Source organism: Balaenoptera ricei, chromosome 7, assembly GCF_028023285.1.
Source record: "Balaenoptera ricei isolate mBalRic1 chromosome 7, mBalRic1.hap2, whole genome shotgun sequence".
In the NCBI taxonomy this organism is placed as follows: domain Eukaryota; kingdom Metazoa; phylum Chordata; class Mammalia; order Artiodactyla; family Balaenopteridae; genus Balaenoptera; species Balaenoptera ricei.
This window is the reverse complement of record NC_082645.1, coordinates 70,730,873-70,743,497: the sequence shown is the minus strand read 5'-3', so window position 1 is coordinate 70,743,497 and position 12,625 is coordinate 70,730,873. Positions and strand designations below refer to the sequence as shown.

The 12,625-nt window shown below is 36.7% G+C and overlaps 1 protein-coding gene across 1 annotated transcript in view; it reads left to right on the top strand.

Annotated features, from left to right (window-relative positions):
* Positions 1–417: 417 nt before the first annotated feature.
* Positions 418–12,625, top strand: part of NCKAP1 (NCK associated protein 1) — a 95,406-nt gene continuing 83,198 nt past the window's right edge. Inside the window, exon 1 of the mRNA XM_059928282.1 lies at positions 418–764. Within this exon, the coding sequence (XP_059784265.1) occupies positions 657–764 (108 nt within the window). The 5' untranslated portion in view covers positions 418–656. The remainder of the gene's footprint in view (positions 765–12,625) is intronic.

The window sequence follows — 12,625 nt, the reverse complement described above, 5'->3', positions numbered from 1 at the left end:
AAGGCAACTTTTGGGAACTTGAAGGAGAGGGGTGTGTGGCGAACAGAGAAACGTGACCTCATCGGATTCCGGCTTAGACTCCGCTGCCGGGATCAGGGGCAGTGGGCGGGCCAGGCCGGGTCGGGACGGGTGTTGGGCCGGGGCCGCGTCCCGAGCGGCGGCAGCAGCGAAGCCGGGCGGGGCGGGCGAGGGCCCCCAGGCGCAGTTCCCTGTCCGGCCTCGCGGGGGCGCCGGCGCGGCCGATCAGGTGACCGAGCGCTCGTCCCGGGCTGCGGGAAGCGGCCTCGTTCTCAGCCGCCGGAGACGCCGCCGCCGCCGCCACACCTAGTGGAGGAGCCCGGGAAGGCGGCTCGGTGGGGGCTGGGGCGGAGAGCGCCGGGGGTGGGGACGGAAGGGCGGCGGGCGGAAAGCAGGAGGTTGCCGGGGCGCGGGCTGCTGAGGGGAAAGGGACCCCAAGGTGTCCGCCGCGGCTCGCTCTGTCACCGGCGCGGGTTAAGGGCGCGAGGGCCATGGGCGAGCTCCCCTGAGGCGGAGGTCGCGGGCGGGAGGGGAGGAGGCCCGACAGAGGTAGCTGCGGAGGCCGCGGGCCGGTGACTGGGCGCCAGGCGGCCGGCGTCGGCGGCGGCACCACCACCAGCACCACCAGCACCTCCACCATGTCGCGCTCCGTGCTGCAGCCCAGTCAGCAGAAGCTGGCGGAGAAGCTCACCATCCTCAACGACCGGGGCGTCGGAATGCTCACCCGCCTCTACAACATCAAGAAGGTGCGCACGGGCCGGCGAGGCCGCGGCGGGGGCGGCGGGCGGGCTGAGGAGGGATGGAGAGCGGGGGAGGCCCGGGCGGTGGGGGCGGCGGGCGGCGCCCGGGACAGAAATCACCGCCTCGCGGCTGCAGGCCCGGCCGGGGTCGCCGGGATGCGCCGCGGCCTAATGCGGAGTCCCGGCGCCTCTCCCGCTGGCTCGCGGGCCGGCCAGGGGCGGAGAGGAGCCATTTCCCCGCTCCCAGCGGCCAGATCCGGCCGGCCCGGCGCGGGGTGAGGGGCGCTGCCGCCGCTGGCGCCCCCTCCTCGGCGCCCCGGCTCCCGGAACGAGCTCTACGGGAAAGAGAAGAGGGTCGGTGGGCGAGAGTCTAGGAGGGGGATAGGAAAACTTGGCTGTTCCATAACTGAGGTCGGATGGTAGGAACCTGGCGGAGATGGAAGCAGTTGTTTTCTGTTTGGGGTTTGTAAGTGTGGGAATGTGGGAAGGGAATGGCTAATCAGGATGAACCCCGCATCCCCTCCACTTTTGCCATTTTATTTTAGATTGCCAAATAAAAGCCATTTGAGAGCGTGTTGACGATTTGGAATTATTTCATTTTGAAGGTGGAGAGGAGGGGGAAGTGAGGGTGGAACCAGTTTTCTCCTGAAATACTTCTGGGTTGTGAGTCACTAGAACAGGAATAACAACCTTCTCTCCCTTCCCTCTTTACTCCTCCTCATCTTAGTTTTTCCAGCCATGTCTGATAATACCAAAACATCATTTCTTAAAGTTCGGTGTCTATACAAAATAAAAACTGTGAATATGTTGCTATTACTGCTGATTTTATCGCGTATTCTGATAATTTGAGTAGCTCTAGCTAATAGGCCTATTGAAAGTCTACGTGGCTTCAGCAGATTAAGGAATGAGGGGCTGAGTTGGAGTTAAGAAAAATAGATGCAAAGATAGAACAAATATTAATTTATCTTAGGAAAGAAAGACCAAAATCCTCTTTCTTTTAAGACAAAGTTAGTAAGTTTTAAATAATTTGATAAAGAGAAAGTTAAGATTTTTTTTGTTACAATCTAGATCCTGACAGTTTCCAATGTGTATTTGATGTTATATCTTCGTAATTATTTTTGTTGGCTTTTTATTGCATGCTGAATGTTTCCTTTTAGTTTAATCATAGCAGTAGAGTTGTAGCCCTTGTGAATTAGGACTCCTGAAGAAAGAATATTTAAAAAAAATTCATATCATGGGGTTCAGTGTAAAACTGACTTATTTGAACAATTTGATGTAGACACTGAATTCTAAAGGAGAAAACTATCCTGGCTTAATAGTGATAAATTTTGTGTAAAGATAGCTATGTTCCAGTCGCTTACCTGGATGTGAGGATTGGTTGACTTTATACGCAGTGCAATCTGGATAGTAACTGCAACATGACTGTTCACTTTGTTACATTTTATGTGGCAGGAGCTCGGGGTCTTTATAAAGAAGCCCTCTGCATTTACGAAAGAGCCTTGGTTATAAATTTATGTAAATTAGGAATAATTTAATTTTAGATAGTATTACTTATAGGTTTCATTGACCTGAACTTTTTTGTGAAATTATGCTCCTTAACAAACTTGGAAATTGGTTCCTATATGCCCTTTGTGCAAAAAACGAGCAAGTCAAACATTACTAAAAGTTTCTAGACATGTGGTATTGTGGTTAAAGGAAATGGTTATGATGGTTTCCAGAAGAGGAAGTGAGAGTAACATCAAAAGTGATTTGGGTATTTGGGCAAAATACCTCTTTTTAAAGAATTCATTGAACATTTTTATGGCATAAATACAATCAGACTTTACATGTTTCATCTTCATAAATGAAATAAGGTTGGACTAAATTCTAAGCATTTGAATGCTTATAATTCCAGTTCACTGCCTTTTCTCAAAAGCATATTTTTTTTCACTTCCTGTTTTGAGAAACTCCAGGCTCTTGTATTATTAAACTAGTAAAATTTAAAATGAGTTGAATGTGATCATTATATCCAAGTGGCTAATATTTTGAATTATTGAAATGTTATATTTCAGCACTTAATGGCATTTATAATTTCTTGAGAAATATTTTTCTACCTCGCTTGATTGATTATGAGTTCTCTCTAGGTGGAGACAGTGTTACTTATTTTTGAATTACTGGTACTTATTTTTGAATTACTGGTACCAGGTACTTACCTGGTCCATGAGGCCTTCAGTTAGGACTTGTTGAAAAGGATGAATACATTATGTATAGTGTATTTTATATATATGCAACATATATATGAATATGTGTATAATCTTGCTCTATTTTTAATAATAATAGCTTTTGCTCTGCTCTCCTTGTGTGATTTTGCATACAAATACATCAGATGGATTTTGAATCTTTTGGCCTGTATAGAGTTGTCTGTAAAGGCTGGCATAGCTTCCTGGCTGGCTAGGATTGAAACATTTGTTCAAAAATCTTGCCAAAAAAGTGAGTGAGATCTGTTTACCATGTGTTTATAAGGTTCCTGCTGTTTACATTTTTATGACAGTATAAACCACATAATCTTTTCAATCTCTATCTCTTATACCTCAAAAAAAACTTCTACCGCATAATACGTGCCTGCCAGTCAATTATCACATTTTTATTAATGCATGTGTGCATTAGATTGTCTATCAGATCTGATTGCTCTGTTTCAATTGAAAGTCTGCAATGGCAATATTTTAGTTAGCATACACAGTGAAAAATACTTCAGTGACCTAAGTAAAATAACTTTTTAAGTTACTGTAATCAAGAGTAATAGGCTTTAATGCTTATTAGGGGAATGTAACATGGTTTCTGGAAAATGTTTTGCTTTTTTAAATAAAATTTCATCAATTGAAAAATTTTTGAGATCCTTATATGTACAGGTTATGAAAATTTTAAGGAATTTGTAGTCTAATCAGGGATGGAAGAACACATAAAGGAGGATTTTAGGGAAAAGAGGTGAAGGTGGTAGGTAGTTTCACATTTAAATTTATTTATTGCATAATTCCTTAATTTTTTAAAAATTAAAAATATGTCTTCCCTTTTCTGGAAGCTAATAATGCTACTCACTTATATAGTGATTTTTAACATTTTCAGGCTACTTTTACATCTGCTACTGTGGCATGGCAGGCAGTGTGGTGGTGGAAATAAAGTGTACTGGGCCAGAAGTTAGGAGACCTGCCTTCCAATGTTTCAGTCTGTCTCTGAGAGATTTTGTAATATTGGGTAGGTGTCTTGACTTCCCTGAGCTTCCTTTTTCCTCATCTGTAAAATGGGGGAAAATTAACTGTGAAAGGAACACTAAGGTCTGTTCCAGCTCTGATTATATTATCTTTACAAGTAGATGTTAAGTCCTATTTTATTTTATTTTATTTTTTTAAAAGGCAGGTGGATTAGGGTCTGGAGGATATTTATTTATTTATTTATTTTATTTTTGGCTGTGTTGGGTCTTCGGTTCGTGCGAGGGCTTTCTCTAGTTGCGGCAAGCGGGGGCCACTCTTCATCGCGGTGCGGGGACCGCTCTTCATCGCGGTGCGCGGGCCTTTCACTATCACGGCCCCTCCCGTTGCGGGGCACAGGCTCCAGACGCGCAGGCTCAGTAGTTGTGGCTCACGGGCCCAGCTGCTCCGTGGCATGTGGGATCTTCCCAGACCAGGGCTCGAACCCGCGTCCCCTGCATTAGCAGGCAGATTCTCAACCACTGCGCCACCAGGGAAGCCCTAAGTCCTATTTTAAACAGTAACTGAGCTCAGTTTAGTTTTCCTTAATACAGGGATGGTAATGTGTGCTCTGCCTACTTCACAGAATTGTTTTTGTGAAGATAAAAGATAATAATGTGAAAACAGTTTAAAACTTCTATGAATGTAAGATAGTATTTGTTTAGGAGTCTCAGTAACTTTTTGGGGCAACATTTGTTTTTCTGAAATTTTACTGCTGCTTAGCAAACACATATGCCGAAATTCCAACAGAAGACGTTTTAGCTGACCTTAAAAATATTTTCTTCTTGTTTACTCTTTCTTGTTTTTTCTATTTTTTCCTACACCATCACCAACATGAACTTGATAACAACTGATAACAAAAGGTATCAGTTAATACTTTCATATTTTTCATCTTGTTAAATTATTGCTTCAATTTTAAAGGATAGAAAAGGAGAAAAGACCTACCCTACTATTGCAAACTTCTTTTTAATGGAGTATTTTTGCAGGTTTCAGTGTACTTTTACTTCTTTATTTGAGGAGTACTTCTTTTCCCACAGTCTTTTCCCCGCGATTTTGGATGAATCTATTTCATGAGGAAAGAAATTAATAGAATAGCAGTGTAAAATTGCAAGTCTTTAGCTGGTATCTGCTTATCTAATGGAGGAAAAAAAAATATATGTGAAGGATGCAGTCGAGGTAAAGCAAGGGGAATCAGATTTAGTCTTCCCTTTCAGTGTTACGTTTCTCTTCATTTAGGGCCTTATTTTCTGTGTTGGTTGATCAGGAGCAGAAGCATGTTCCAAAGATTGGGATTCTGGCAAGTTGTAGACTAATAAACATTGTTAGTATGCATAGGATTTTTTTTCCTTAGGGAGATTTCATTATCAAGATCCTTAAACGTGTTAAGAAGAAAACAGTCTCTTCATAAATCTGTATTTAAATAATATATATATTTACATAAACAAATCCTACTATATCTGTTTGTAACTTTCAAGGAAGCTGCCTGTAAAAATGAAGATTTGATAATTCTGTTTCTTGTTATGCTGGATGGTAGGCTGAGGAGATTAAGGTCACTGAAAAATTGCATGGGAAAAAAAATTATTTTTATTTTTTTAAGTGGCAGTGGTAGATTATCCATCCCGTGTTTCCTTTGTGGAATTGTTAGATAACTTAAATATTAATTTTTTTAATGATTATAAAAGGAATACATGTTTATTATCAAAAACTCAAACATGACTTCAGAAATTCTCTGCCTGCTCATCTCCCACTTTTAAAAATAAGCTGTATATAGTTAAACAATTTTCTGTACAAATGCTGACATATGTGCATGCATATTTTGTATTATGATTAAATTAAGTTCTTTCCAAAAGTAAAATTGAAAAAGTAGCATGGTACAGTTTTATATATCAATGAAATTAGGGTTCTTAATCTATTGCTTGTATACTTATATTTTAAGAAAATTACAGGGATGGACATATTTAGCTAGCTACATCCAATATGTTAAAAATGAGGGGAGCCAGATGAGAAAGTGTGTCAGTGTTGAAAATTCTTGTCCTTAACTGGCTAGGATGATTAAAAATTTAATTTGTATTCTTTGATAATTTACTAGCAGTGTTACTGTTAAGTAAAATTCTAACAATAATTTCAGATCACGTTCAGTAGACGTACATTTTATGTTAGAACTAAATAGTTTTCTCTCTTTATTGTTCAACAAAAATAATGTGTAATAAAAGTAATGCTAGCTGCTATTTATTGAGACTCTATTATATGCTAAATTAAAAAAAATTTTTTTTATTTCTTCATAGATCTGTGATGTAGGTACCTATTCTATAGATAAAGCAATTGAATTTAGAGAATTAAATTTGCCCAACCTTTACTCTTAAAAAATAAGAATTTGGATTGGCACCTTTCTTTCTTAACCCCTAAGTCTGAGCTCTTAATTTATTTTTGCCATTAGATTTATAGTCATTAGTGAAATTTTCATGGTAGATATAATTAGATTTTTAACACACAATAACCTTAAAGAAATATGCAGTTATATTACAGAAATAATTTTCCTCTTAGACTACTTTTGTATGAACTTTGTACGGATTTGTTATGAAAAGATCATTGAGATCATAATTATCAGTATACCAGTGATTATTAAAGACTTCTGTTTAGCTTCGTAATGTATTAAAATGAGAAATAGTTTAGAATTAGGAAATTTAAAATTCAGTTTATTAGCATTTTTGAGGACATGTATTTTGTATTTACTTTTCATATTATGTGCATTTTTCCTTTGTGATTATTTCTAATATTTAGTTCATGACATATTAAAAATACAAACTGAAAGAACTGACCATACAAGTAATACTAAGAAAACTAACAGGAAATTTTGCTTTAAACTGGGGGTAGAATATATATAAAGCAGGAAGGAAGGTGTAAACTCAAAGAAACAGTGAAATAGCATTTATCTTCCTTAATTTTAAGGACGCATACAATCATTTCCTCACTGAAGATATTCTATCTTTAATTTTGAGATTTTAAATATACTTTTTTCATTTTACATTTTGATTCCTGAAGTCAAATGGTAACACTTTTTTCATTGAAAAACCCTGCATGAATTATAAGAAATGCAATTAAGAAAGTGTAACCAGTAAGTGTGTTTCTTTCTGTCTTGGAGTTTACAAAAATAGCAATATTTTTTTCTATTCCCAAGGCATGTTTTTCTGTTGACTGTTTTTAGTATTGTCTTTATTAGTAAATGTAGTAAAATCTTCTTAATTTTGATCCTATTAGGAGTTTGCAGTACTGTAATTATTAGATTTTGATTTTCTTAATCTGACAGTGATGAGAGAATCTCCTCCTTAATCATTTTGTCGCATACTATTGTACTGAAATGTTTTACTTAAATAAGTTAAACTTAATAAGCTCTTGAATTGTTAGTTTGTCTATGTTGTTCAACTCCATTTGCAGCGACATAAACATCTTCTTGAGAATTGAATGGTAATTAGTAACTTTTATTTGAATCTTTAACATTTTTAATAATGAATTTTGAAATGTATAATGGGTTAAAGGTTTCGAAGGAATCTCTTGTTTTAAGTAAAAGAGCCTGTACTGGAAAATACTTTCTTATTGCATAGTTGATTATTTTAGGTACTTGACAGTAATAAACCTGTGTCTTTAAAACTATTTTATAAGTCACATGAACTATTCTTTTAGTTAGTACCAAAAACTGAGAGTTTCCTTTTCATTCATTCATTTACTCTTCATTTATTGAATGTCTTCTGGACACTGGGGAAACAGATACGTTAAGATACAGTTTCCAAGGCCAAGAAATTCATATTGTAGTGGGTGAGAGAGATGTATAGATAACTAACTAAAATGCAGTGTTTAAGTGTGGTTGTGGGTGTCTTGAGAAGGGAGTTAAAGATTCCTGTCTGGGAGAGATGGGAACAAGAGTTAGTGACTTTTGTGCTTGGTTTTGAAGTATGAATAGGAACTTTAGCTGGGCAGTGACAAGGAGTAGCCAGCCAGTCATTATTCAAGATTTCAGACATTTTTTCAGTGGAGTATATAAAGATACAAAATATAAAGTTATAAAATTCCCTGGTAATATCTAATGTCCTTCTTGCTGGCATATAGCCTCTAAACTTCTCTGTTATTTTCTCATACTTGTAGCATATTCTGTGGGTTGAGAGGGCTAGATTCTAGGTAAAGCTCTGATCCTTTTTTTTTTTTTTTTTTTTTTTTTTTACTTTGGACAAGTTGTTTAGTCTTTCTGAACTGAATTAGGGTTTCTTTATTTAGAAATTGAGGGGACCAGTGGTTCTTAGTCAGGGATACACAATATAATCATTTTAGAAGGTTTTTAAAAATACATACATCTGGGTCATGACCCAAACCTACTGAATAAGAAAAAGCCCCTGAAGTGGTTCTGATGTTAAGAACCACTAAAATAAGTAAAGTGTAACTTCTTAATACTTCTGATTTCTTTTTCTGATAATCGTTCGCTATAATGATTTAATTTTAGTTTTTGGGGATAACTAAATTTCTGTAATGCTAAGCTGCACGTAGACCCTATACTAGCAAAACCATCTATAGGGTACTTATTTGCTCTCAGCTTCTCTTATGCTTCAAGTTATATTTTTTGGTTTTCTAAGCCGTATTAGTCTTATTGATTCTAATTCTTGCAATCTTAGACAGATATTCCAGTTTTCCCACATTTGTGGAATACTCTTTAATTAGCCTTATAAGGTTGACAATTAAATGAGTTAATTCACATAAAGTGCTAGTTGTAGTGCCTGGCACAAGAGTAAGAAGTGAATAAATGTTAGCTATTAGTTCTATTTCTGGGGCTTGAAACATAGTGGACATTTACTAAATGTTCATTTTTTCCTATTAATCCAGCTCAAGACCACCTTTAGGAAACATTTCTTAATTATTCCTTTTTACTGTCTGATATTATAGTTTGATATCTACTTACTGCTAATACAAAATAACTATTTGTACTTCAGAAGTATGTTTCTCAGCAGTCCTTTAAAGAGCAACTTCTTTAGAGTAGTAAAAATGTGACCACATGTAACACTTTAAAAAAACTGTAACAGAATGCCTTTGTTTTATAAACTGAAATGTTTCTGTATATGAGAAGCTGAAAAATGAGAACAACAAGGACATAGACATCTTCTTGAGAATTGAATGGTAATTAGTAACTTTTATTTGAGTCATTAAAATTTTTAACAATGAATTTTGAAATATATAATGCATTGAAATATTTCTTAAGTTTATGGTTTTCCCAGAACCTGTGCTTAGGAAACAGTAATCATAATTTATATACCTTTAAATCTGCTACTGTTGACTCTAATTAAGAGGTAATGTATAAAATTACATTAATTTTAAAGCATTTCTAATAATTTCAGTATACTTTCCTATCAAGCTTCTTAATCCAAACTGTAGAAGTGGGTTACTTTTTTTTCCTTCCTTTTTTTTTTCCACCTACCCCAGCTCAAGGGAGAAACTGAAAGCAAATTGGTTGGCCAAAGTATAGGTGATACGAATGAGGGGAAAAAATGGAAAATTAATCAGTAATAATAGAATTTGAAGCTTGTTTTGGTCTTGATAGATTTTCCAATACTTACTGGAAAATTTCACACTGTATTTCATTATTTTTAAAATTAGAAAATAAAAGAATTATACACAAGTTCCTTTTACGGTCCATGATCTTATTGGGTGATGTCCATTTTTCCTCTAGGCATTAATTTCAATTTGCTGAAGACTCAAGGGAGAATCTTTGTCCCTTTATGACTTCAGTTTTGCAAAACCTGCTTTAAAACAGGTTTATTATTTCTTGTTTATTGAGTAAAAGTTAAATTCCTCTTTCTAGCATAAATTGGTCACATTTTGTATTTTTCTCCTCTTTCCTGATATTCAGATGAGGTTGATTTCTTTCCTGTGCTCTCAAAAATAGCATTCTCACTCTGATCCCTGGGATTTTGTTCATGGTCTTTTCAATTAAGTTATTGTATTAAAAGAAATCGTTTTGTTCTATAGTATTTTGGCAAAGGAATGTGTTTTATTGCTGAGTTAGACTAGAAATTAAAAAATAAAACATCGAAATAATCGGAATTTTCCTTTAATAGTGATTACTCCAATAAAAGTTTTGAGCAGCTGAGGTATTGAAAGAATGGAACTATTTTTATATACATTTTTGGGAGCATATATTTTTATTTTTTAAATTTACTTATGTATTTTTAATTAATTTTATTGGAGTATAGTTGATTTACAATATTGTGTTAGTTTCTGCTGTACAGCAAAGTGAATCAGTTTTACATACACATATATCCACTCTTTTTTAGATTCTTTTCCCATATAGGTTATTGCAGAGTATTGAGTAGAGTTCCCTGTGCTATACAGTAGGTTCTTTTTAGTTATTTATTTTATATATAGTAGTGTGTATATGTCAATCCCAGTCTCCCAATTTATCCCTCCCTCCCTTCCCCCTTGGTAACCATAAGTTTGTTTTCTACATCTGTGACTTTATTTCTGTTTTGTAAATAGGTTCATTTGTACCATTTTTTTAGATTCCACATATAAGCAATATCATACGATATTTGATATCATATGATATGATATCATACCTTTGTCTTCACTCAGTATGACAGTCTCTAGGTCCATCCATGTCACTGCAAATGGCATTATTTTGTTCTTTTTTATGACTGAGTAATATTCCATCATATATATGTACCACTTCTTCTTTATCCATTCCTCTGTTGATGGACATTTAGGTTGCTTCCATGCCTTGGCTATTGTGAGTAGTGCTGCAGTGAACATTGAGGTACATGTATCTTTTTGAATTATGGTTTTCTCCGGATATATGCACAGGAGTGGGATTGCTAGTTCATATGGTAGCTCTGTTTTTAGGTTTTTAAGGAACCTGCATACTGTTCTCCATAGTGGCTTTACCAATTGACATTCCCACCAACAGTGTAGGAGGGTTCCCTTTTCTCCACACCCTCTCCAGCATTTATTGTTTGTAGATTTTTTGATGGTGGCCATTCTGACCGGTGTGAGGTGATACCTCATTGTAGTTTTGATTTGCGTTTCTCTAATAATTAGTGATGTTGAGCATCTTTTCCTGTGCTTTTTGGCCATCTGTATGTCTTCTTTGGAGAAATGTCTATTTCGATCTCCTGCCCATTTTTTGATTGGGGTTTGTTTTTTTGATATTGAGCTGGGAGCATATGTTTTTATTTTTATTTCTTGAAAATTTTATTTATTTATTTATTTATTTATTTATTTATTTATTTATTTATTTATATCTTTGGCCACGTTGGATCTTCGTTGCTGTGCGTGGGCTTTCTCTAGTTGCGGCGAGCAGGGACTGCTCTTCGTTGCGGTGCGTGGGCTTCTCACTGTGGTGGCTTCTCTTGTTGCGGAGCACGGGCTCTAGGTGTGCGGCTTCAGTAGTTGTGGTGCACGGGCTCAGTAGCTGTGGCGCACGGGCTTAGTTGCTCTGCGGCATGTGGGATCTTCCGGACCAGGGTTTGAACCCGTGTCCCCTGCATTGGCAGGCGGATTCTTAACCACTGCGCCACCAGGGAAGTTGGAGCATATGTTTTTAAATAAGTGTTTTTAGTGTTTTGGAATCTTTGGGTACTCAAAGTTAGTAACTGTAAAACCCTGAGCAAGTCACTGAATTTCGGATGCTCCTTTCCTCTCTGTTGAGTGATGGTTTAGATAATTTCTAAACAAAGGTGTTTTGCACGCAACAGCTGCCCAGTAAATGTTCCTTTTACTCTCTACTCTTGTGTTTTTATTGTTTTCCTTTTTCATGATTGTTGTTTAATCTCTTATGAATAGAGAGAGGACTATTTCTATCTATATATTTTTTTAACATTGTGGTAAGGCAGTTCTTGAAAAAATACGTAACATTAACCATATGAAGTTAAGCTGTGGTACGTAATCTATATTGTGACAACTGAGGAAAGGCCTTGGGAAGGAATTTTGGTGGTAGATTGGCAGAAAGATTTGTTTTAAAGTCATATTTAAAATTACATGAAATCTGATTTTGAGGTTTCTAATCAAAGATGTTTATTTTGTGCCCTGAATAAAATATTATGTGGTTTTCTGAAACATCTTTGTTCTTTATTTTGGGTAATAACGTTATATTTGTGTTTTGTGAAAAAACGAATTAGGAAATACTGAATTGACAATACTGACATTGAATTGGTTAAATGGAAAATCTTATTTTGATAATTGGGAACTCACTATAGATATCCAGGTGTTTTGAAAAGTTTTATTTAAAAAAATAGAAGGTAATTGTTTAAAACTTATAAGTACTTGTGTGCCAGGCACCTGAAATAAGCACTTTATGTGCATTTTGTCTTTTAAAAATCTGAACAATCTACCCTATGAAGTAGGTAATAATAGTATCCTCAGTTTATGGGTTAGAGTACTGAGGCTTAGGTTAAGCAACTTGCCTAAGGTCATATGGGCTGTGATCCACTTAGAGACAAGAATTGTTAATTATTATGTTTAACAGTATTTCCTTTAACATTTGTGTAATTTTATCTGCCACATTAGTCTTAACTTTGTTGAATTTAAAGATAATTAGAATATTCATGGGAAATAAAGTTCTAATTCTGAAAACTGGAAATTTAAGTATATAAATATTTAAATTTGCTT